Source organism: Phacochoerus africanus, chromosome 5 (genome assembly GCF_016906955.1).
Source record: "Phacochoerus africanus isolate WHEZ1 chromosome 5, ROS_Pafr_v1, whole genome shotgun sequence".
Classification (NCBI taxonomy): Eukaryota; Metazoa; Chordata; class Mammalia; order Artiodactyla; family Suidae; genus Phacochoerus; species Phacochoerus africanus.
In genome coordinates this window covers 91,326,931-91,353,268 of record NC_062548.1, presented here as the reverse complement: position 1 = coordinate 91,353,268, position 26,338 = coordinate 91,326,931, and the positions used below count along the sequence as shown (strand labels likewise).

The following is a 26,338-nucleotide window of genomic DNA, read 5'->3' as shown; positions in this document are numbered from 1 at the left end:
TTCTGCCACATCCTATTGGTTGAGGCTGATCACAAGGCCAGTTCATATTCACCAGGGGACTGTACAAGGATATGAATACTGAGAGGCCTGACTCTGTAGGGCCACCAATGTAACAGATTATCTTAATGACTTTAAATAGTTCTTTCCATGAGAGTTTAGGAATGGCCAACTCTTCACCTTTTTCTGAAAATGTCTTTAAATTGCCCTTACTTTTTAATGAAGGAAAGTACAGCTGGGTACAGAATTCTAGATTCATGGTTACATACATTTGATACTAGAAAGATATTCCATTGTCATCAGGATTCTATTGTTATATCAAGTCTGCATATAGTCCAGTTGTTGATCTTTAGTAAAAGATTTTTCATGTCCTAAGAGGGTCTTTGTATACAGAAAGTTATTTATAGTTATATGTGATTTAAATTAATATTCTAGTTTTAATATTATAAATTTTAAAATATTTCTTTAAGCCTTTACTTTTAAAATATTGTATACCATTAAAATAGTAACTTTCACTTGTTCTTTGATATTTAATTATCTCAGGTTGAACAAATGAAATACTCCTTAATGATTCATTTACAAATAAGTCAATTAAATTCTATTAATAGTTTATTTTATTATTTTTTATTAATATTTTAAACTGCAAGTTTGTTGTTTAATTATATTCTGTTTTCTTCTTAAACACTTTAAATACTTAACAGGGAAAGTGGAGAACTTTGACAATCTAAACTCTGCCAAATAAAGGATTCTTATAAATCTAACAAATTAAACCTATAAATATAGTAAATGCAAACATATCAAACATTTTAATATGGTTTATAAACTTAATTATATCTCCCTAAAATTGTCAATACCAGCAAACTGTCAGATCATATTTTCTTCTGACACAGTATATTATATAACTAATTATATAATTAAACGTGTTTGCTTTGTCAGCTCTATATTTAATCCCAAACCTTCCCAAAGTGAAAAGATTCACTTTTAGAAGTGTTTTGGCTGGTAGAATACTGGTTTTGAATATTAGTAAAGTATTAAAGTATTTGTTCTGAAAAAAAGTTACTCTGTGACCAATCGTTACTTATTACCCCATAGGAAAAATTGTGCAATATACTATTTGTATTAAATCTCATTAATGGCTAGGTATTTTTGTGATCATTACAGAGGGCTTTTAATAATGATAAAGATTTTTGCTCTATGCAGTTCTTTTACTAAAACATCAATTTGGTAACTTAAATTCATCATACTTTAAGTTTTCTTTACAGTAAGGGGATGTGAATTGCATTGTCCAAGGATAGTTTCATGTGTGGAAAGTTGCTGGCATTGGATTTTAAGCAGGTGGGAAGTATATATGTTTCTAGTTTGCAGCAGATCCTTGTTTGCCCCAACTGTTATTGCCATTAAGGACAGCTGCACTGTTAAACAATTGCCCTTGATTGTTTTTGACAAATGCCTCTGGGGAAAAGGCTATTAACAATAAGAGACATTGAGGTCATGTCTATAAAGACAAGCCCTCTGAAAGGGGTTTCCAGAGAAATGCCAGCCAGGTTAAAAAATAATTCTTTGAGTTGGTTTTCTGGGAAGTTCCAAACCCAGTGGTTCTTTCCTGTGGCTACTAAGCTTCTTGCTGATTTTCACCATAAATTCAGGGCTATTTCCAAGACATATGCAGAGGTAGGGAGAAGGACATGAAAAGTGGGCCAGTTAAAGACCTGCTTTTATTAGAGACTAAACTATTTTCCTGAATAAATGCTTCTAATTTGTAAGCCTTTGGTTAATTTCCAGAGTTCTGAAAAAGTTGATTTTGCTTATTTTTGCCAATATTCTCATTACTTTTATAGAGAAGCATTCCTACTGATGTCCTATCTCTTGTAGTTTACATGTTGTATTTTTTCCCAACCTACCATCTCTCTATTAACTTTGCCCATGATGTTGTTCATAGAACAGAAATCCTAATTTTGATATAAATCAAGTTTATCAAGTTTTCACTTATGGTTTGTACATTGGGTGTTTATGATGAGTTTTCTTACCCTTAGGTCACAAAGGTATTTTCCTGTATTTTCTTCTCTTGATTTTATCATTTTACCTTCCATAATTCCATCTTTAATCCTAGAGCCCACCTTTATATGCAGTGTTAAATAAGAAAACTATTCCGTTTTTTTCCATGGAGTGAACAGGTTTTCTGGATACCATCTACCATCTACTAAACAATCTACACTTTCCTCAGTGGCTTGTGGGACCTCTTTAATTTTATGTTGGGGTTCCCTATATAAATGTCTGTCACTGAACTCTCTGCTATGCTTCTTAATTCTCAGTCCTTGAATCATTATTAAAATATTATGTATATTTTTAGCTTGTCTTACTATCTAATAGGAAGATTCCCCATTCTTTGCTCTTCTTTTTCACAGGTAACCTCTCTATTTATGGACCTTTACTTTTCCATTTCAACTTTGGAATTTAGGACATTTGTCAAAATATCCAGCTAGAATTTTGATTGGGCTGTGCTGAAATTATAGATTAATTCAGGAAAAAATTTCACCTTTATAGTAACACACTATCCATCCTAAGAGAATGGAAAGTCTATTCAGCTCTATTTTTATCTTTTAAGGGAGCTAAAATTTTTTCTCTGTAGAGGTCTTATGAAGTCTTAGCTAATTTCTAGAAATGTTATACTGTATAGTTGTATTCCTATAGGGACTGTATCTTTATTTTTCATTTTGTTTTCTAGTAGGTTGTTTTTACTATAACAAAGTAGTAAAAGTATCTGCTTGCCTTGCCACACCCTATTATTATTTATCAATTCTAGTGTTTTTTCTATTCAGGTAATTATGTTATCTGAAAATAATAACAGTTTTTTTCTTTTCCTTTACAATCATTATACTACTTTTTTCATCTTGTACAATATTCACCAGACTCTCCATTAATATGTTAAACAGTATAATTTTAGTTGTGAGTAATTATGGGTGTAATAATTTTTCTTTTCCTTAGTTTTTGTCTTTTTAAGGCAACAAAAAATTTTATCTTCTTCTGTGTACCTTAGATACACTCCTTGATTTATTTCTATTCTTATTTGAAATCTTCCTCTAGGGGGAGTTCCTGTCATAGCACAGCAGAAATGAATCCAACTAGGAACCATGAGGTTGTGGGTTTGATCCCTAGCCTCACTCAGTGGGTTAAGGATCTGGTGTTGCTGTTAGCTATGGTGTAGGTCGCAGACATGGCTCAGATCTGGCCTTGCTATGGCTGTGGTGTAGGCTGGCAGCTGTAGCTCCAATTCGACCCCAAGCCTGGGAATCTCCATATGCCACTAGCATGGCCCTAAAAAGCAAAAAAAAAAAAAAAAAAAAGAAAAAGAAAAGAAATATTCCTCTAGGAATTTTTTGAAACAGTCTGTTTTATCGGAAAACATTCTCAGGCCTTCCTTGCCTTCGATTTTTTTTTTTTTGGCTTTATAGTGAAATGACAGTTTTATTGGATATAATAATTCCAAACTTAAATGTTTTTCACTTTAATATTACAAAAAAATCAGTCATCATGTTTCCAATGTTGTTACTGTGAAATTTGATATAAATCTGCTTCTTACTCCTTTGTAGGTAATCTATTTCTCCTCTTTGAAAACATTTAGTATATATTTTGTCTCAGATGACCTTAAATTTCTCTATACAGTATCTTAAAGTATGAGTTTTTTCTTATTTACCATACAGGATTGGGAAGAGAGTGAAGCAAGTGAGAGGTGTAAGTTGTGTAAGGTAAAGAGGGACCTCTCCCAGGATCATGCACGTGCCTCCTTACATTTTTGCATTCCATGGGTCTCACATGTCTCATCTTATTAATGGCCCTGCTACCTGTTTGATAATCTGTGAGCCCTTTCAATCTGAGGTCTTTGGGCTTTCTTTAATTCTTAAATATTTATCATCTCATTTCTTTATACAGCTCCTTTTCTTTATTTCTTCTAGGTTTCCTGAATTCTAGTGTTGGTATTTGTATCATCCATGTCTTGTAGCTTTTCTATATTTTTATGTCTTTATCCTTTCTGGCTGTCTTCTGGGAGAGCTTCTCAGTCTAATTTTCTAGTTCATAAATCTTGTTATCTCATCTCTTTTATTTCAACTATTATATTTTTTCATTTCCAACATTTTATGTGATGATTATTTATGACCCCTTATTCTTATTCTCTATTAATAACACCTTCTATGACTTTGAGGATATTTGCCATGTTTATTTTATCCTTGGTGCATAGGTTCTAAAAATTCTACGGTACATAGCATATACTTTAAGTTTGCTGTCTTTCTTTAACACTGTCTCCCTAGTTTATCTAAGTCATGTTCCCCAAGGGGAATTATCAGCCCTGTGTGGGCAAAGGCTAGAGACCAGGGTCTGTCTTTGTGCCTCCCAGGGAATTTAAGGAAAGAAAATGCAGGTTAGGCTGAAGCGTGTCAGGCCCCACAAAATCAGTTTTGACCATTTCTATTTGTTGTCGCTATTTGAGACCATTCCTTTAGTCGCAGCTCCATTCATTTCCCCTTTCAACTCCGAAAAACAGGCATCACTGAGAGAAGGCAATCTCTGGATGTTTTTAATCCACCAGCAATGACAGTTGCTAGGGGAATGGTGGAGGAGGAAATGCCCAAAGGGGCTTCATGCATCCATTTTCATCAGCTCCTTGCCCTGGAGGGACTTCAGTGCTGTTCCAGTGTTACTAGGTTGACAACAGATGGCTAGACTGTTGCTGCCACTTTCTACCACCCTGAGGCAAGCAGTGATCTTCTCAAGGCAATGTAGGTGAAAGTCAAGAGCACATTTTAAAAGCTCTCCCCAACCTATTCTCTTCTGGCTACATCTGATCTCCCTAATCTCCAGCCCAAGCTGCTACCAACATTTAATACCAGTTCACCAAACCCTTTGGTTTGCTCATAGTTTTTTATTAGTTCATCATGCTTCTTTTCTTCCATGGTTTCCCCTTTTGTCAGGATGCAAAAGAGCTCTCCCCTTCCTAACTTGGAAGTCCCTTTCTATTTTGCCCTGGAATCCTACAGACTTTATAAACATTGTCTTTAATCCTCACAACTCTGAAAGCAAATTATTTTTACTTATTTTTTTGGTGCCCTCATGGCGTGTGGAAGTTCCCAGGCCAGGGATCGAACCCCCACGACAGCAGTGACAATGCCAGATGCTTAACCCACTGAGCCACCAGGGAAGTCCGAAAGCAAATTATTATCATCCCCATTTTAGAGAGGAAGAAACTAAATCTCAGTTAAGTGATTTGTCCAAAGTGACATAACTAGGAAATATGGTAGAGCCTGAATTTGAAAACACATCTATTGTATCCTGAAGCACATGCTTTGGATACTCCATTAACCCCACATGATTAATGCCTAAATTTAGAGCTGCTTCACTTTACTCATAAAGCTATCGAAGTCCTGAAAACACTAACCTTCTGTGAGCTGGACCATGGTGTTCCGCCCCAATCTGGTAGGCTTTTCTGAATTGGTGGAAAAAATATGTTATGATTAGTATTTTTTTCAGTGTAGTAGTTGTCCACAAATTCTTGCTACATTTTTGGCACCTGGTATTCTTTTGTGTGCTAGCAAATTACTAAAGGAAAGGTAATGACTAAGTAGAAAATGAGTTTTTAGTGTCTGATTTCAATTAGAAATCAAGAAATTAGAATCAATTAGAATTCTTCCCTGCTAGCCAGAAAAGATTGCCATTTCACATCATGTATATATAAATATTTGAATACTCATCGTTTCTGCTAGTAAAATTAGTTTATATCGAGGAATATTGAATTGAAATCATGAATGCTCAATAAACATGAATTTACTAACATAGTTTTCCTTCTCTATCCTCCCTAATTTTAAAGGCGTAGTTTTTAAAAATTAAATTTCATTGGAAGTTCCTGTTGTGGCTCAGTGATAATGAGCCCGACTAATATCCATGAGGATATGCGTTTGATCCCTGGCCTAGATCAGTAAGTTAAGGATCCGGTGTTGTTGTGAGCTATGGTATAGGTCACAGATGTGGCTTGGATCTGGTGTTGCTGTGGCTGTGGTGTAGGCCGGCAGCTGTAGCTCTGATTTGACCCCTAGCCTGGGAACTTCCATATGCCAGAGGTGCAGACCTAAAAAGCAAAAAAAAAAAAAAAAAAAATTAAATTTTATTTTTTAGCAGTTAGTGCATGCATACAGTACAGTACAAAATTCAAATGGTACACTGGGATAAACAGTGAAACTGAATCCACTTCTCTCCACCTCTGTCCTTCACTCAACTACTCTCTCTTTGCAACAACCACTGTTATCAGTTTTATCATTCTATAGATATGATAGGTGTACATAATAGATATGATAGGTGTACATATTATCTTATGTATTTATTTTTTATAAAAGGGATACATTTTAAACTTTTCCTTGACAGAATTTTATGTGACTAAACTGGGAGTTACTCTGACTCCTTACATAAATTTGTGTGCTAAAAGCAAAAATAAAATGAGTTTTAAAAAGTATTACAAATTTTAAACACAGAGACAAATATAATGAACCCCTATGTACCTACCACACAGATTGAAAGATTATTTAAAAGTGATTTTTAAATTTTATGTTTTTCTTTTTACGGCTGCACCCGTGGCACATGGAAGTTCCCAGGCTAGAGGTTGAATTATAGCTACAGCTGCCAGCCAATGCCAGAGCCACAGCAACATTGGAACCAGAAACTGAACCACATCTGTGACATATGCTGCAGCTTGCCACAATGATGGATCCTTAACACCGAGCGAGGCCAGGGATCGAACCTACATCCCCATGGACACTATGCCATGTTCTTAACCCACTGAGCCACAATGAGAACTCCTAAAAGTGATTTATAGAGGGTTTAATACTCTTGCAAATTTTCAGAGCCTCTGTCAATGGGAAATGAAAACAATTATGTGTTCAACTACGACTGCAGTAGCCCTTGTGTCTTCCAGTTCAACAGTCAATGTTACCTGGGAATGATTTACACATCAATGTCTCAGAGCCTTTCTAGTAGTAAAAAATAAATTGACAAATGAATTATACTTATGCTTTTCCTAACACTATGTGCAAGAAGCAGATCTAACAGGAGATTTTTAAAAGTCGTTATTGCATTAATATTAGTTTTAAAAACTATTAGCAGTTCCACATATGAAACTAATTTGATTGTTTTGATTTGGTTCTTTTCATGGAGAAAGAATGATGAATTCATTATGTTATAATTTATATATGTTTAAGTAACCTTCCATACTAAAATAATTTAGTTTTATTAGCATTTATGAAATAGCATAAATGTTATGAATACTGATTACACTTAGATATGCAAATCTCCTATTTACCCCGGCTTACAAAATCTCTTTTTTTCCCCCTTAGTTCCACTTGCCTCTCTTGATACATCAGCAGAATGTCAAAAGAATTTTATAGAACGCATCTCTTTTATACACCAATATGATGCCAGGAAAACACCCAATGAGCCCATCCGGGGAAAGGTGAGAAATATTTAGAATCAGTTACTTAATACTTTATGATAGGATAGATTTATAGTGGAACTCTAAGCCTTTTCAAGTCATAATCATCTTAAAGTTCATTTAAACAAACATGGTTATTAGGAGGATAAAATCTTAACCACATGTCATAGTCAAAACTAAAGAATGATGTCATAATTTTGGATCACAGTCCTTGGAATTTGGTCCAAATTATTAAAATCATCCACTTAAGGTAATACCAAGCATTTGATAAAAATTTTTATATGCTTATTTATGTGTGTGGCAGGGACTACATATAAGATTTATAAATTGAAACAGTAATGTAATATTTAATTGCTAGGTTTTTTGCCCCGCCTTTTTTTTAGGGCTGCACCCGCAGCATATGGAGGTTCCCAGGCTAGGTGTTGAATAGGAGCTACAGCTGCCAGCCTACACCACAGCCACAGAAACCCCAGATCCAAGCCACGTCTGCTTCCTAAACCACAGCTCACGGAAATGCCGGAGCTGAGCTAGGCCAGGGATTGAACCTGCAACCTCTTGGTTCCTAGTCGGATTTGTTTCCGCTGCGCCACAATGGAAATTCCTAGGTTTTTTTTTTTTCCAGCTACAGATGTTTGTTTTCATATTTCACTATAGCTAATAATAATAACATTTCATAACAACTGTTAGTTGTTGGAACTAAGAGACATTTGTGACACAATCAGAAATCTTTAGCTCTATGAACTGTTGTTTCCCTTGTATCCATAGCAACCTATAAAGCAAGAAATGAAATTTGATATGAATAGTCAGACAATCCAAATGATAGAAAAATTGAGAATGAAAGATAATGAGAAGCTGCTCCTTTGACTTTGTTTTTCCCTTCCTGTTCATTTTTTGGTGCACCCTAGTTCATAATTTGTTTAAAAGGTTCACCAATAATTACTATGCTGTTGTCCTTGGTTTGGGACTAAAGTGACAGCTAATGAGGAGGCAGAGAAATAAGTGCCTGCCTCAAACAGGACTTGAGCTAATACATAAACTCAGTTTACAGCTGCATCTTCCAGAGACCCATGTGCCCTGGTTAATATCAACTTTGTTTTCCTTTCCAGCGACATGGAGTTTTTGTGCAGACAGAGATAAAACCAGGGAGTAGGCCAATAGTTCCTAAGAGAACAGAGGTATTACTGAATGCTCCAGGGCTGTGCTCATCAGAATGGTCCAAAAAAACAGAGAAAGGAAACTCAGCGGAAAGCAAAATGATCTCACCCGGTCTCTGCCGACAAAATTCCCAGGAGTTGTTAGAGACTAAAACTCACTTATCAGAAACAGACGTCAGAGAGGCAGCCAATGCATGCCCCAAGAGTCCTGAGAGACGGGAGAAGATTGCAGACCCCTATCAAATAACTGCAGTAAATGCTCTTCTCACCAGCCATGCCCCTTTAAATCCACCAGGAAAATGTCAGGATAAATCGGGGTAAATCACCTTCTTTATAAAAAAACGTAATCCTTGGAATGTAGAGAAATTTCAGAATCATCATACAGGCCTGCACATTCGCTTTTTCTGTTATCGATAATCTCAAAAAGTTACAATTTACATAGATGGGAAAATGAAAAAAAGACAATAAAATACACCAAAATTTAAGTGTGGTCTCCAATGAGTGATGGATATGTGACATATTTCTAGGTCTTAATATTTATACATATAACAACTTTGTTTTGCACAACACTGGAGGTAATTAACAAATATTATAAAACTTTTAGTGGAGAGGCCCCATTAGGTAAGTCATTAGTCCTGGCGCTAGAATCAAACTGGGGTTGGAATTTTGGCTCCACCACATTTAAGTTGTGTGACCTTGGATAAATTACTTAACTCTCTGTTCAGTTTCCTGATCTATAAAACTAGGATAAGAGTCACTTCATAAGGATATTTCGCATGAGATCATGCACATTGATCATCAATGTGATCATATCACTATTACTATAATTAAAATTTCAATTTAAGGATAATATTCTCCTCTAAACTTGAATTTTCCTCCTTAGTCTAAACCTTTGAACCCTTCTATATACAATTAAGAGTGTGAAAACTAAACACATTTCTCTCACACAATTTAAAGGCATGAGTACCTAGAATATAAAAATATCTCCTAAATTGCAAAAAATTTCCTAACTTGTTTTCTATTTCACTTAAATTATTTCCAGCACTAACTCAACCATACCATATCAAAGTGCAGTATGGCTAATTCTACCAGTTATTCTATTTGGTACACTTTGCCAAAAATGTATCAACTCTAAGCTGTGCTATGTTGCACACAGTGGAAGTAGGTGAAATATTCCTCTGCTGCCCCAAAGAGTATTCACGTGCCCAACAAATTTCCATGAGAACATAGCAGCTGTACACCGTTATCTGTAGAACTGGTAAGACTACTGGTGTATCTTTATTTCTCCACTAAAGACATTTTAATAGACTGTAAACAAATGGATGCCATTATTAAATATTTGTGTTTGGGGGACCTCAGGTTCTTACAGCATGGCAGATTAAGGCAAAAAATGAACCCCTTTCATTACCAACACCCTGCAATGCTGAATAAAATGGAACAATAAACAAATTTATAGCCCAGCTCACAAAACAGAGAAGCCCTCACTTCCCAAATAGAGAACTTGCTTGAAGATCTTTCTTTGTCAACACAAGTAGACAACCTCATCATTTTTTTTATTGAAGTATATTTGATTTACAATGTTGTTTAGTTTCTGTGTGTACAGCAAAGTGATTCAGCCATCTATATATGCACATATTCTTTTTCGTATTCTTTTCCATTATGGTTTATTACAGGGTATTGAATATAGTTCCCTATTCAACATAGCAGGACCTTGTTCTTTATCAATTTTATATATAATAGTTTGTATCTGCTAATCTCGAACTCCTGATTTATCCCTCTCTGCCCCCTTTCCCCATTTGGTAACCATAATTTTGTTTTCTCCGTATGTCTGTTTCTGTTTCTGAAATAAATTAATCTGTGGACTCTTTCATTATTTTAACAGTGGCATAATCTACTGTAGTATAGATATGCTATATCATTGGAGCAGTAAGAATGCAAGCTTTGGTACATTAGGGGAAGTGAGTAGAACTTTTAGCAGATTTGGGGAGAGGTCTTACAGGCTAGGGACTTGAAAAAGATTCTTTTAAAAGTATATATTTTTTGGAGTTCCCGTGGTGGTGCAGCGGAAACGAATCCGACTAGGAACCATGAGGTTGCGGATTTGATCCCTGGCCCCATTCAGAGGGTTAAGGATCCCGAGTTGCTGTGAGCTGTGGTGTAGGTCACAGATGCAGCTTCGATCCAGCGTTGCTGTGGCTGTGGTGTAGGCCAGTGGCTACAGCTCTGATTGGATCCCTGGCCTGGGAATTTCCATATGCCACAGGTGTGGCCCTAAAAAGACAAAAGACCAAAAAAAAAAAAAAAAAGTGTACTTTTTTTTAAGGCTACAGACTTGAATTTTAGTTCACATTGTAACAGAGATGGAACCTTATGGTCTACAATGTAGAGAGATGGAATAGAAATCTCACAAAGCTAGAACATTGGAATAGCTGGTGTTTTAGTACAAGCCAGACTTGAAGAACTCCACTCAGTTTACTGGTAGACAGCAAGAAAGTTTTCCTCTGCCTAAAGCTATAAATAGTAAATAAATCTATTTTATATTTTACTATTTTGTAAAAAGGCAAAACTTCAAGTTGCACCACATTCCAGTTTGGAATATGAGTTTACATGAAGTCATCTCATTGGACACAAAATTAACATAAAAAAATAATCCTACTGGTGATACCACTGAGGTGCCTAACAAAAGCAAAGGCAACCCCCACCCCCACCCTGGAGAGCTATTTCCACAATCCACAGAAAAAAAGTCCCTGACAAAGTCAAGGTCACAAGCAAAAATTACAAATCACACAAAGAAGAAAATCAGACTGAGCAGGAGTACAGCAGTACAACAAAGACAATAACTAAAACCTCACAATTGGAGATAACAGAATTAAAACACTTTCAATTAGGAGATTCCTGGCTTTCTTCCAGTCTGGAAGACTGTACTCTGTAGCCTTTTCTGTTACGTCCATCCCCTCCATCCTCTCTCCTTCTCAGACAGCCACTACTAACAGAATGAACACTTGGATCTGCCTTCTGTGTCTCAACTCTTCTCTCATTATCCTTCTCATTACTTTACCACGAAGTAATACGAGAATCCTCTGACACTTTCTACTAACTAATTTGCTTTTCGGCCATGTCCATTGTTATGCCAGGCCATCTATTTAATTTAAATTTTTTAAATTATATTTTAAACTTGCGAGATCCATATATGCTTCCTTAATACATAAGACTTTTCCTATATTATGGATACAAAAGCCTCTTTTATCCGATCTCTTAACGTGTTATACTTATGCTTTTAGTCTTTTGTTTTCTTAATTATATTAATTTTTGCTTTGTTTGTTTAGTGTGATGCCTCACTTTCTTGGTATTGTGCTTTTTCCTCAAATGTTTGGTGATTCCTTTTTGTACACTTTTTTTTTTGTCTTTTGTCTTTTTAGGGCCACACCTGCGGCATATGGAGGTTCCCAGGCTGGGGTCTAATTGGAGCTGTTGCCACCGGCCTACACCACAGCCACAGCAATGCCAGATCCGAGTGGCATCTATGACCTACACCACAGCTCACAGCAATGCCGTATCCTTAACCCACTGAGTGAGGCCAGGGATTGAACCTGCCACCCCATGTTTCCTAGTTGGATTCATTTCCACTGCACCACGATGGGAACTCCAAGGACACCCTTCTTTGATAATGGTATTTCCAAATCTCTATTCGTATAAGCTGTTTCTGTCTACTGTGTCCTAACTTTGGGACAGAGTTGGGATATATAATCAGATAGGATCTGAGGGTGATTTCTGATGGGCTCTTTGATCATCCTGAGGGTTACTAGCTACTTAGGCACTGGCCTGCTTTTCCAGAGCCAGTGTATGATTCAGTTCACACCACAGCTGCCCATTACTTAGCACACACAGAACAGGGAGGGGATAACTGATCTGCTTGTTCCACATGCAGTTCCCTAAGATTCCACATCAACAAATGCCCCAGGGGCCCTTCCACTTCTTAAAATCCATGGACCCTAAAAGCTGGTAATTCGATCAGATTTACCTCCATGGCAGTCATCTGTACACGTGTTGAGCTTTTATTTCACTTATTTTTGCCCTGCCAAACAAAAATATCTTTTAGAATTTATTTGAAAGTATTTCTTCTGATAGGAAGTTTCCCTGATTTCCAATACTTTAAGCTGCCTTTTATTATCTAAACATACTTATATGTATTTTTATGATATTGAGTATACAGTAAGTGGTGGAAGTGTATGATTACTCTGCCATCTCGAGTCAATCTCTCATTTTCTTTTAAGTGGATCATTTACAAACTTAGTACATTAACCATTAGTAAATCACAGATACTCTGCAATGGACTACACAGTTGACTGATAATCACTGAGCATTGGTATAGTCCTTCTGTCTTAGAGAATATGTTTTAGTGAGTGATGGAGGCTTTGGAGCCAAATAGCCTGGTTAGTGGAGTACTACATAGGCTAGGTTGGTGGTTCTTGACATTTTCAAATATGAGGACATATTTCTGCATTAAATAAAAAGTTTATATTTCCTCTCAAATAGTAATTTAACTTTCAGTATTGAGTTTGAGAAAACACGTAATAACAAAATGCAATGATGACTCCCAGTTTCAATTCTGTTTTTTGGTGGGGTTTTTTGCCTTTTTTTTTTTTGCCATTTCTTGGGCTGCTCCCTTGGCATATGGAGGTTTCCAGGCTAGGGGTCCAATCGGAGCTGTAGCCACCGGCCTACGCCAGAGCCACAGCAACTCGGGATCTGAGCCGTGTCTGCGACCTACACCACAGCTCACAGCAACACCGGATCCTTAACCCATTGAGCAAGGCCAGGGATGGAACCTGCAACCTCATGGTTCCTAGTCGGATTCATTAACCACTGTGCCACGACGGGAACTCCTCAATTCTGTTTTTTAACTGCTAACAGTGTATCTCTCCACAATGAACTCCATAGTCTATTTAAGTTATAACTGCCTGTAAGTACAAATGCTGCTCTTAAAGTTCACAAGAATATTTGACTGTTTCCAAATAGTTTCCTTATTAGGTATTTTCATAGAATGATAGCTTTTACCAGGACACAGGATTCTTCGTGTAGTATTTTAAAACTATCTTAATGAATGTGTTTATAGTTTTCAACCTTTGACATCACTATTAATAATACCATTAATTTGGATGATGTGTTTTAAGCTTTTAAACATTTTCAAATCCATTATCTCAACTGATCCTTACAATAGTCCTATGAAGCAGGGCAAATAATAATATGCCAATTTTAAGGCTAATCATAGGCTCAGAGAACTTAAGTCATTTCCCCAAGTTTGCAATTAGCAAGCAACAAAGCTAGGACCTGAACCTAAGTTTCTCAGTATTCTGCCCATTAATTCCCAAGTGTCAAACCACAGGGTAATGCTGGCCCATTGCAAATGAATAAACAAGGATAAGATAAGAAGTCTGGAAGCAAATAATTTCAGCACTTTCATTGAGATTTTCATTCTACTGCTTTGGGGGAATTTAAAACTCTCTTTTAACAAGTGCTGGAGGGGCTGTGGAGAAAAGGGAACCCTCCTACACTGTTGGTGGGAATGTCAACTGGTACAGCCACTATGGAGAACAGTTTGGAGATACCTTAGAAATCTATACATAGAACTTCCATATGACCCCGCAATCCCACTCTTGGGCATCTATCCGGACAAAACTCTACTTAAAAGAGACACGTGCACCCGCATGTTCATTGCAGCACTATTCACAATAGCCAAGACATGGAAACAACCCAAATGTCCATCCACAGATGATCGGATTTGGAAGATGTGGTATATATACACAATGGAATACTACTCAGCCATAAAAAAGAATGACATAATGCCATTTGCAGCAACATGGATGGAGCTAGAGAACCTCATACTGAGTGAAATGAGCCAGAAAGACAAAGACAAATACCATATGATATCACTTATAACTGGAATCTAATATCCAGCACAAATGAACATCTCCTCAGAAAAGAAAATCATGGACTTGGAGAAGAGACTTGTGGCTGCCTGATGGGAGGGGGAGGGAGTGGGAGGGATCGGGAGCTTGGGCTTATCAGACACAACTTAGAATAGATTTACAAGGAGATCCTGCTGAATAGCATTGAGAACTTTGTCTAGATACTCATGTTGCAACAGAAGAAAGGCTGGGGGAAAAATGTAATTGTAATGTATACATGTAAGGATAACCTGACCCCCTTGCTGTACAGTGGGAAAAAAAATAATAATAAATAATTAAAAAAATAAATAAATAAAAAAAAATAAAACTCTCTTTGCCAGACTTTTATCACTACGATGGACTAAGTTGATGTGGAAAGCACCCATCATTCCTACCAAAGATAAATGCTTGGCAAAATGTAATAAAAACATTTGAAATATACTACTAAGCACTGAAACAAGAAATAAATTAAAATCCTTCAATGTCAGAAATGAAGAGAACACTAAAAATTGGAGAGCAAGGGATGAGGCTAAACAGGCAACTGGAGAAGTAGAATCAGAAGAACAGAAGTTCCCATTGTGGCTCAGGGGTAATGAGCCCGACTAGTATCCATGAAGATATGGGTTTGATCCCTGGCCTTGCTCATTGAGTTAATGATCCGACATTGCCTGAGCTGTGGTGTAGGTCAAAGATGTGGGTTGGATCTGGTGTCGCTGTGGCTGTGGTTTAGGCCAGCAGCTGTAGCTCTAATTCTACTCCTAGCCTGGGAACTTCCATATGCCACACATGTGGCCTAAAAAAAAAGAAGAAGAAGAAGATGAACTTAGAATCGTAGGACCTGGGATTTTTTTTTTCCTTTTTTTTTTTTTAATTTTTTTTTAAGGGCTAGAACTATGGCATATGGAAATTCCCAGGCTGGGGGCCAGCCTATGCCACAGCCACAGCAGTGCTTGATCTGAGCCATGACTTCAACCTACACCACAGCTCTCAGCAATACCGGATCATTAACCCACTGAATGAGGCCAGGGATAGAACCATTGAACCTGCATCCTCGTGGATACTAGTTGGGTTCATTTCCGCTGAACTGCTACAGGAACTCCAGGACCTGGGATTTTAATAGCTGAGCTGAGCTGGAAGGGGAATTGAGATCCCAAGAGCAGTGGAGTTGGAGCTGAGCATAGAACCAGGATTCCAGAATAGCTTTTGTGCTGTGAAAAGTATTTTAGACTATATCCTCCCATTAGCCTGAGAATTAGGGGAGAAAGTGACTGATTACCACCCACATGAAATACCTCCCAAACTGAGCTATACGCAAGAGTAGGGGCCAAATGTGTATTCATGAACAGTGCAGGAAACTCAAACTGAGGTAGCAACAGAAAAACTGGTTTGAACCAGGGAAACGTGAAGGATACTGGCAGAGACAAAACAAAATTGCTCCATCATAAACTTTATAATCCTACACCCATGAAACATAGAAATACCCAAGATGAGATGAAAAAATACACATATATGTGCGCACACACATATACATATATACAGATATCTACATACATACGTGTGTATATGTTGTATATCTGTATCTATATATCTATGTCTTCTATGGGAAGAAGTTAGCAGAATTCATCCCCCAAGAATTACAGATACAGAGCAAAGAGACTATGAAGTAAGTACTCTTGAATGATTTGAGACATAAGAGAATAAAAACTATACTAAAAAAACTGAACCTAAAACTTCCATGTGCTGTGGGTACAGCCAAAAATAAAAAGAGAGAGAAGGTATTTGAAGTTCCTGCTGTGGTACATTAGGTTTGGGATTTGACTGCAGCAGCTTGGGTTGCTATGGAGTCACAGGTTTGATCCCCTGCCTGGAGCAGTGGGTTAAAGGATCTGGCCACAGCTGTAGCGTAGATCACAGCTAAGGCTCAGATTCAATTCCTGGACTGGAAACTTCCATACGCTGCAGGCATGGTGAAGAAAGGAAGGAAGGAAGGAAGGAAGGAAGGAAGGAAGGAAGGAAGGAAGGAAGGAAGGAAGGAAGGAAGGAAGGAAGGAGGGAGGGAGGGAGGGAGAGAGGGAGGGAAGGAAGAAAGGAAGGAAGGAAGGAAGGAAGGAAGGAAATCAGTAAATTGGAATAAGAGCTGAAGAACTCTCACAGAAAGTAACACAAAAATAACAATATATTAAAAAGAGGCAAAGAGAATAGAACATTACTAAGAGTTTCAGAGAGACATAATAGAGAATATGTGAGAGAAATTTGCAATCATAAAAATGGCTATGCTTGAGACTACTACTTGTTCCCAGGAACCGACCTTCCCCTCTGCCTTATCCATAGAATCACCCAGTTTTAGCTGGGAATTCAGCTGCCCAACTAAAGACAGTATTTGTCAGCTTCCCATGTATCTAGATTGACCATATGACTATGTATGAGATGTAACTAAAACAGCAGTTACAACTGCCAGAAATGTATTTATAGGGAGGAGGTAGGCACGTCTCTGTACTTCTTCCTTCCTAGCAACTGGAATGCAGATGTTATAGTTTAAGTTTGAGTAAAGAATGTGCTTGCTGAGGATAGTGGATGAATAAAATAGAAGAGTCCCTGAACCCCTGGCACCATCAGACACTACCTGGAAGACCTAATTTATGTGAGAAAGAAATTTCTATCTTGTATAAGCCACACTAACTTAGAGGTTTTCTGGGTTTTGCTTGTTTCTTTGTATCGCTTGCAGCAGGACCTTATTCTAGAAAATGGTTGAGAATTTTCTAGGATTGAAGAAAAATGAGAGCCTTCAAGTTGAAGGAACAAACAATTTTGTGCTAGAAAAATGAAATGAAATGGACACATAATAGTGAAACCACAAAACATCAGATGTAAAGAGAAAAAGCTTTAATAGCAAATAGAGAAAAGAGATTCTTGCCTATAAAGGCAAGACAATCATGATGGCAATGGACTTCTCATCCACAACAATAGGTGCAAGATAGTGGGGTAATATCTTGAAAATGCTGAAGGCAATTGTGGTCGACATAGAATTCCATGCTTAACTAAACTCTAATTCAAGAATAAGGGCAGGGAATTCCTGCTGTGGCTCAGCAGAAATGATCCCGACCGGTATCTGTGAAGATGCAGGTTCAATCCCTGGCCTTGCTCAGTGGGTCAGCGATCTGGCATTGCTGTGAGCTATGGTGTTGGTCACAAATATGGCTCAGATTGGGCGTTACTACGGCAGTGGCATAGGTTGGTGGCTGCAGCTCCAATTTGACCCCTAGCCTGGGAACCTCCATCTGTCGTGAGCGCAGCCCTAAAAAGCAAAAAAAAAAAAAAAAAAGATTAAGGACAAAACATGGACATTTTTAGACATCTACAGATTAATAATAATAGCAATAATATTATATAGCAAGTGCAATATAATACAATTTTACAAGGCACTGTTCTAAGTGCTTTATATATTTTTCACTCAGTAATCCCCACAACAACAGCCTGATATATTATTAACATTACCTTATTAGAAATAATGAAACTAATATACAGGGAGGTTAAGTAACTTGCCCAAGGTCACATAACTAGTCAGTAGCCAAATGAGGATTCAAGCACAGGCATTTTGCCCAGATTCCATGATTTTAACCACTTACAGAAATGAAGTTTGTTACTCATAGACCCTCACTGAAATTACTTCTAAAATACTGATATTGAACCTGGACAGAAAAAGTAGGATGTAAGTAGAAAAGTAGACAAATTAGTAAATCATATTGACTAACTCATATATTAAGTACAAAAATGTTCTTTTGCAAAATAATTCTGAAACTAGATTCTAGGGGATTTTTCCCCCCTTGTATTATGTTTACTTGGCAAAAGAAAACATTTGACAACTCTATATTATATAAATTCCCAAAAACCATCTTTGAGAATTGCCTAGTCTGTGAAATTCTGAAGTCTGGAAACTATTGGCTTAATCTATCATGCAACAAAGGTTTTGTTTTTTGAAAAATCAACTTAGCAAGGTTAATTACCAGTGTGTTATACAAAAAAATATATTTATTGGTAAAAGGATATTTTGTGGGTATTTGAATTCATGGTGTAAGGACCACAGGCTACATGTAACCATTAGGGAGAATCCTTGTTCTCTTAGAGTCATGGCCTAGCAAAGGGCATGCTATAAATCAAAATGTAAAAAAGGGGGGAGGGGACCCTATTTTCACCACAGAAGTTCATTGCTAAATTATTAAGATTTATAGAGAGAATGCTTTTGACTGATAAATTAAGATGACCTATAATATTTCAGCCAAAAAGGCAGAGCCCCAGGCTGTTATATACCACCAAAAGTCAAAGATGGATAACCACACTGAACATCTCTGCAACAGTGAACTTTGTGAGGCAGAGAGAAAATACGTTACTTTTCACCTACTTGTAATATTAACTTCTTTGTTATAAAATCTTTAAATGATTTGGTCAACTATCTTTTTTAATTCTGGAGATTGAGAATGACTAATATTTTCCTCCTATGTAACCACATAATTTCCTTATTCTTTAGTCAATTTTGCACCAGGAGACACCCCAAAAATGGTCCCAAGAATTCTTAGCTCCTTGTTTCACAATTATAAGCAAATTAGTTGAAAAAAATGTATGAGCTCATGGAGTTTTCATGGCTAGAATCTTTTTTTTTATTTATTTATTTTGCTTTTCAGGGCCACTACTGCAGCAAATCAAAGTTCCCAGGCCAGGGGTCAAATCAGACCTGATGTGACAGGCTATATCACAGCCAGAGCAATGCCAGATCTAAGCTGCATCTGTGACCTATACCACAGCTCATGGCAACACCAGCTCCTTAATCTACTGAGTGAGGCCAGGGATTAAACCTGCATCCTCATGAATACTAGTTGGGTTCCTAACCTGCTGAGCCACAACAGGAACTCGCTCATGGCTATAATGTAAATTGTAACTGTAACAGAATTTGAATTTCCAGATTATATTCTTTTGTAAAAACAATTTCTTTATTTAGGGTGTTTTTGTTTGCTTTTGTTTTTATTTCTTTATAGCAGCAGCTGCTTATGTATTTCATTGCAGTGGGAATTAGGTGTAGTGACAAGATATTTTTATAAGTTAAGCTGTAAAGTAAAAAGTCCCTTGAAATTCCCTCACATATCCCAGGATGTCCAGAATGCAAAATTTTGTGTATAATAGTTCTTACATACACTAAACATCAATGAGCTACAAGGACAATAGGAAAATCCCTATCAGATGTCTGCCTGCTTGAAGGAATCCCCCATTCTGTTTTTTAAATTACAATTCTATAACTCTACATACTTGTGTGGTAAAGGATTAAACTTGTCTAAGGAGCTGGCCTCTGCCCTTGGCTCCTGTGACGTAACTTCTGATACTTGGGACATCCTGCCTGATGTCTTTATTTACTTGGGAACCTGGAGACACACCAGATGGTCTATGCAACACATGACTTATGGTGGGAGGTCTTGGACCATGCAATATTAGTTTGACCTCTGAAGGGGCTGGAGAATTAAGGTCAGCCATACAGGCAGTTAACCATGACTATACAACCAACCTCAACAAAAACTCTGGACACAAAAACTCAGGTAAGGGTCATAGTTGGCAATACCTCATGTATCTATCATGCATTTCTAAGAGAAGCTACCAGGGTCCACAAATCCACTGGGAAGACTGGAAGGTCATGCTTAGATCTCTCCTGACACTGGCCTATGTGCCTCTTGTCTCTGCTAATTTTAATGTCTATCTTTTCACTGTAGTAAACTATAACTGTGAGTATAAGAGCTTCTAGTGAGTTCTGTGGGTCATAGCAAATTATAGAACCTGAGGGGGATCTTGGGTACCCTCAAATTTGCAGTTAGTGTCAGAAGTGAGAGTGGTCTTGGGGGCTTTCAAACAATGCAATGCTGATTTATTTGTGGTAAGGATTCAGCAAGATAATTAAATCTATAGGGCAGCTCCTTGGTAATTTAGAATCTCTCATATATTAGATGGAGTTGGAATGTTTGATAGAAGTTAATAATAAATTGCATTTGTTCAGCTATAAAAAATACCCAAGCATTTACAATCAAGAGATTCTGAAATTTTTAAGGAAAAGTATGGATTTTATTACAACCTACCTCAGTTATGGTACAAAAAGTGGCCAAAAAAAGAACTCTAGGTGTTCCTGTCATGGCGCAGCAGAAACGAATCTGACTAGGAACCATGAGGTTGTAGGTCTGATCCCTAGCTTCACTCAGTGGGTTAAGGATCTGGCATTGCTATGAGCTGTGGTGTAGGTCACAGATATGGCTTGGACCTGGCATGGCTGTGGATATGGATGTGGCTGGCAGCTATAGCTCCAATTAGACCCCTAGCCTGGGAACCTCCATATGCCACAGGTGCGGCCCCCCCCCCAAAAAAAAACAAAACCACTCTACATCAGTCACTAAAACCCTCATTTCTTTAATCAATCCTGCTGAATGAAGGTTGTTCAGGCTTCAGAGCAGTAATCACTATTTCTGGCCTATAGTACAAGACCCTCCTAATTAACTTCCTTTAACTCTGTCCACAGTTCCCTAAATAATCCCTTTAATCTCCTCTTTCACCCTATTTGAGTGGTCATTATTTTCTAGTTGATCTGATTGATTGATTCAGTGATTGGCACTAAGGCCACACGTGATTAGAGTCTTCTCAACACCGAGCTCCAGGTCACAACTATGAATTGATTAATGTTGACATTTGAGATGCATTTGTCTCTCCTAGATTTGGGGTGTAATGATATTCCTCTTGGTTTGAGCCTCTATCAAGAAACAAACCTGATTATTGGCCACTTCATGGCTCTCTGACTTTCAGTTCACTGAGTAACAACTCCTAGTATGATTCCTTGACACTACCCTACCTGTGGCCTCCATATTGGTAACTTTAACCCAATATATCTGTTAATATAACCTCGTTGGCCATGACGATGCCTGGTGACCTGATGAACTTCTGTGTCATACCTCTCTGTTTGAGTCACCTGCCTTGATGTCTCAAATGTCCTTGGAGACCAGGCAGATAACTAAAATAAGACAGTGGTATAGATAATAGACAGTTCTGATTTCTGGTATGTCAGAGAAAAAATTCAGAAAATCCACTCCTCCATGAAAAAAGTGAGAACACTGGCAAGAATGGTTGTTTCAAAACTTTGCAAATTAACAATTTACAACAATTGGAAGAGCATTTATTCAGTAAAAATGACTAAATCTCTGTGAAAACAGTGAGTTTTGTGGTGTTTTCACTTGCCCTATTCCCATCCCACTCTCTACAAGAACAAAATACTTAGTAATATGTAACAAAAAAATGCAAGACTTTTAAATTGAAAAGTATAAAATTTTGTTGAAAAAAAATTAAAGATCTAAATAAGTGTTAAGACAGTGCATATTTATGGATTGGAACAATTGATATTGTTAAAATGCAATATCTCCCAGAGTGATTTACAGAGTCAGCACAATACCTTTCAAAATCCCGGGTACCCTTTTTTGCAGAAATCAAAGTTGATCCTAAAATTTAGGTGTTAAGTGCAATGGGCCCAGAAGAGCCAAACAATCTTGAAAAAGAAGAACAAAGATGGAGTAGTCACACTTCCTAGTTTCAAAACTTACTACAAAGCTACAGTAAATCAAGTCAGTGTTATACTAGCATAAGGACAGACATATAAACCAAAGGAATAGAATTGTGATTCCAGAGATAAACTTATACATTATGGTCAGTTGATTTTCAAGAAGGGTGCCAAGACAATTCAAAGGGTAAAGAATACTCTTTTCAACAAATGGTGCTAGATAAGTAGAAAATGACAAAAGAATAAAGTTGGACCCCTTCTTTACATCTAACAAAAATTAACTCAGGATGGATCACTGACCTAAATGTAAGAGCAAAAATTATAAAATTCTGAAAAATTAAACATAAGTATAAATCTTTATCACGTTGGATTAGGCAATGGTTTCTTAGATATGACACCAAAAACACAAGAAACAAAAGAAAACATAGACTAATCAGTCAATTAAAATTTAAAATGAGAACACCAGCAAAAAAGTAAGAAGTCAACACAGTGGAGAAAAAGTTTGCAAATCATAGAAGAGACTTTCATCCAAAAACATATAAACAACTCATAAATTCAACAATAAGAAAGACCCAGTTTTAAAATGAGCAAAGGATTTGAATAAACACTTCTCCAAGGAAGCTATGTAAATGGCCAATGAAAAGATTCTTAATATCTTGAGGGATTAGAAAATGCATATCAAAACCACACTGAGGGAGTTCCCATTGTGGCTCAGCAGTCAAGAACCCACCCAGTATCCATGAGGATGCAGGTTCAATCCCTGGCCTCGCTTCGTGGGTTAAGGATCTGGTGTTGCTGTGTGCTGTAGTATAGGCCGGCAGCTACAGCTCCTATTCAACCCCTAGTCTTGGAACTTCCATATGCTGCAGGTGCAGTCCTAAAAAACCCAAAAACAAACAAATTTAAAAACCAACCAACCAACCAAAAAAAAAAAAAAACCCACAACGAAAAACCACTTCATACCCACAAGGATGGCGAAATCAAAAAGAAGACAAGTGTTGTGCAGGATGTGGAGAAATTGGAGCCCTCATTCATTTCTGGTAGGTTTACAAAATGCTACAACCATTTTAAAAACAGTTTGGCAGTTCTCCTGAGAGTTATCATACAACCCAGCAATCCCACTCGCAGGTATATACTCACGAAAACAGAAAACATGTGTTCACACAAAAAAATGTGTACGCATATGTTCCTAGCAGCATAATTTATAATAGGCAGAAAGCAGAAACAATGAAAATGTCCACCAATGTATGAATGAACAAAATGCAGTACAGATCTTCCTTGACTTACAATGGGGTTACATCCTGATAAACAAATCATGAGTTGAAAAAATCTTAAGGAGAAATACAGTTAATATATCTAACCTACAGAACATGATAGCTTAGCCTAGATTACGTTAAATGTGCTCAGCACATTAGCCTCTAACTGGCCCAAATCATCCAATATAGAGCCTATCTTATAATTAAAGTGTTGAATATCTCATTCCATTTATTGAATACTGTACTGAAAGTGAAAAAAAGAATGGTCATATGGGTACAGAATGCTTGTGTTCATTGTTTACCCTCATGATCATGTGGCCAGTGGTTCCTAATGAACATGTATCGCTTTCACACCAAATAAAGTTAAAAAAATCCTTAAGTTGGGGACCATCTGTATATACATACAATGGAAGATTTTTCAGCCATAAAAAGAAATGAAGTACTGATATATGCTACAACATGGACAAATGTTGAAAATAGTATGCTGTGAAAGAAACCAGGTGCAAAATGCCACAAGTTGTATGATTCTATTTATAGGAATGTCCAAAATAGGCAAATCTGTAGACACAAAAAGGAGATTAGTGGTTACCAGGGGTTGGAGGTGAAAGGGAGAGAGTGAGGAGTGACTGCAAGGTACGAGGTGTTTTTCTGAGGTGATGAAAATGTTCTGCAATTAGATAGTGGGGATCAATGCATGGCACTGAATTCTACACTTCAAAACAGTGAATTTTTATGGCATGTGAATTATATCTCCACAAAGTTGTTATTACAAAAAAAGACAACATGCGGTGCTTAAGCCTATAGAAAACTCTGGAATCCAGGCCTTTTCTAAAATGTAATTTAGAAACATTAAATATACAGGGCTCACCAAATAAAGACAGACTCAGACCTAGGCCACCAGCCTACACCAGAGCCACAGCAACTCAGGATCCGAGCTGCGCCTGCGACCCACACCACAGCTCATGGCAACGCCGGATCCTTAACCCACTGAGCAAGGCCAGGGATCGAACCTGCAACCTCATGGTTCCTAGTCAGATTCACTAACTGCTGAGCCATGATGACTTCAAAGATGTGATAATGAAATCCCACATCTGTCTGTTGCTTTATACATTTTAAAGCACTTTCAAATCAATTTTTGTTTCAAATTTCATCCTCAAAATCACCTGTGATTTCGGCAGAGCCAAATATAATATATAATCTCACTCCATGGATTAGAAAATTGATGCTGGTATAAATGCGATAACCTGCTCCAAGATCTGCCTTGGTTAGAAACCCAGTTTTTCATATTATATGTAGGATGGATAAACCAAAAGGTCCTACTGTATAGCACAGGGAACTATATTCACTATCCTCTAATGAATCCTAATAGAAAAGAATATGTATATATGTATAATTGAATCACTTTGCTGTACATCAGAAACTAACACAACATTGTACATCAACTATACTTTGAAGTCATGATTCTATGAAAATGTTAATAGGCAAATTAAAATGGTTATTTAAATAATTAGGACAATTCCTTGGTTATAGTGAAGCTGTTTTAATGGGAATAAAAGTACTACAGAGAACTGATATTACATATCAGTGCTGCCAGCTATCAATTAAAAAAAAAAGTCAGAAGTACATTTTCAGACAAGGAGGAGGGAAAGGAGGTAAAATTCCCTACTACCTCTTTAAAATTTTGTAGAAATCATGAGATATTAATTATAAAATGTACTTGTCATATTTCTTTAAAAGTGCCCATTTCTTGTAAAAATATTAGTTATTTTAAAGCTTTGTTTAAAAATAAACTCCTAGGGTTCCCATCATGGCTCAGCAGTTAGTGAATCTGACTAGGAACCATGAGGTTGCAGGTTCGATCCCTGGCCTTGCTCAGTGGGTTAAGGATCCGGCGTTGCCATGAGCTGTGGTGTGGGTCGCAGGCGCAGCTCGGATCCTGAGTTGCTGTGGCTCTGGTGTAGGCTGGTGGCTACAGCTCTGATTAGACCCCTAGCCTGGGAACCTCCATATGCCACAGGAGCGGCTCTGGAAATAGAAAAAGACAAAAACAATAAAAAATAAAAAAATAAACTCCTATAAAGATGAATAGCAAGTTTATTAACTGAGACCTGTTGCTGCACAGCTGATGGGATGTTTCTTGGTTTTGCCATCCTGGATTCCACTCCTCGGAATCTGAATGGGGTTGGAACCCAAAGACCTTGTTGGCAAGACACAACTCTGTTAGTAGTTCTGCCTGGTGAGTCCTCCTAGTCAGCTTAAACTGTGGGGAAAGGTGAAATAGTCCCAGTGGGTCTTCAGAAGAAGAAAGTTCTGTTTTCAAGGCCTCTTCTCTTGTGGCTGGGTGGAGAGGAAGCCTGGGAGGAAGGTGGGCTGGGACCCACCAAGACCAGACAGGGCTCCTGACATTCTTGGGAACTTCCTGGAAGCCTTAAGAGGTGAGGCCCAATCCCCAGAGAGACGGTCTACTGGTCAGCTTTGGCCACACTCTGGGCTGCCTGCCAAGGGAACTGTTTTTATTGTTCCCAAATGTCACTCCACCCAAGGCAGGATTTTCAAAGATTCCTCAGATGAATGGATTGCTCCTTGTTTTCTGAAGTGTGTTATGACAGGCATTTGATCTGTGCCTCTTTTGTAATTCAGGAAAAATTCCTCAGGGCCTAGAGGATGACCTTTAACACAGAGCAGCAGACACTGTTATTCCTTTTCAGATAGTTTCATGGTCTCTGATGGGTGGAGAGATACATTTTCTCACAGATGTATCCATGTTTTGGCCATTCAAGGAGGAAGAAAGAAAATCCATCACTGTTCTGAACATTTCCTTGTTGGATTTTGAGCCTCCCAAATAGGAAAACAGGGAGGGTTGTGATTGAGAAAAATACTAAACTGGGCCAGAGCCCCCATGGAGTGAGAGGTGCCATGCAGCAGGGCCTAGGGGCTGA

The 26,338-nt window shown here is 37.6% G+C and overlaps 1 protein-coding gene across 1 annotated transcript in view; it reads left to right on the top strand.

The window, feature by feature from the left end:
- The window catches only part of C5H2orf73 (chromosome 5 C2orf73 homolog), a 34,372-nt gene extending 25,384 nt beyond the window's left edge, over window positions 1–8,988 (top strand). Inside the window, exons 4-5 of the mRNA XM_047779222.1 lie at window positions 7,374–7,489; window positions 8,575–8,988. Coding sequence (XP_047635178.1) covers window positions 7,374–7,489; window positions 8,575–8,943 — 485 coding nt within the window. The 3' untranslated portion in view covers window positions 8,944–8,988. The remainder of the gene's footprint in view (window positions 1–7,373; window positions 7,490–8,574) is intronic.
- The last annotated feature ends 17,350 nt before the right edge of the window (window positions 8,989–26,338 follow it).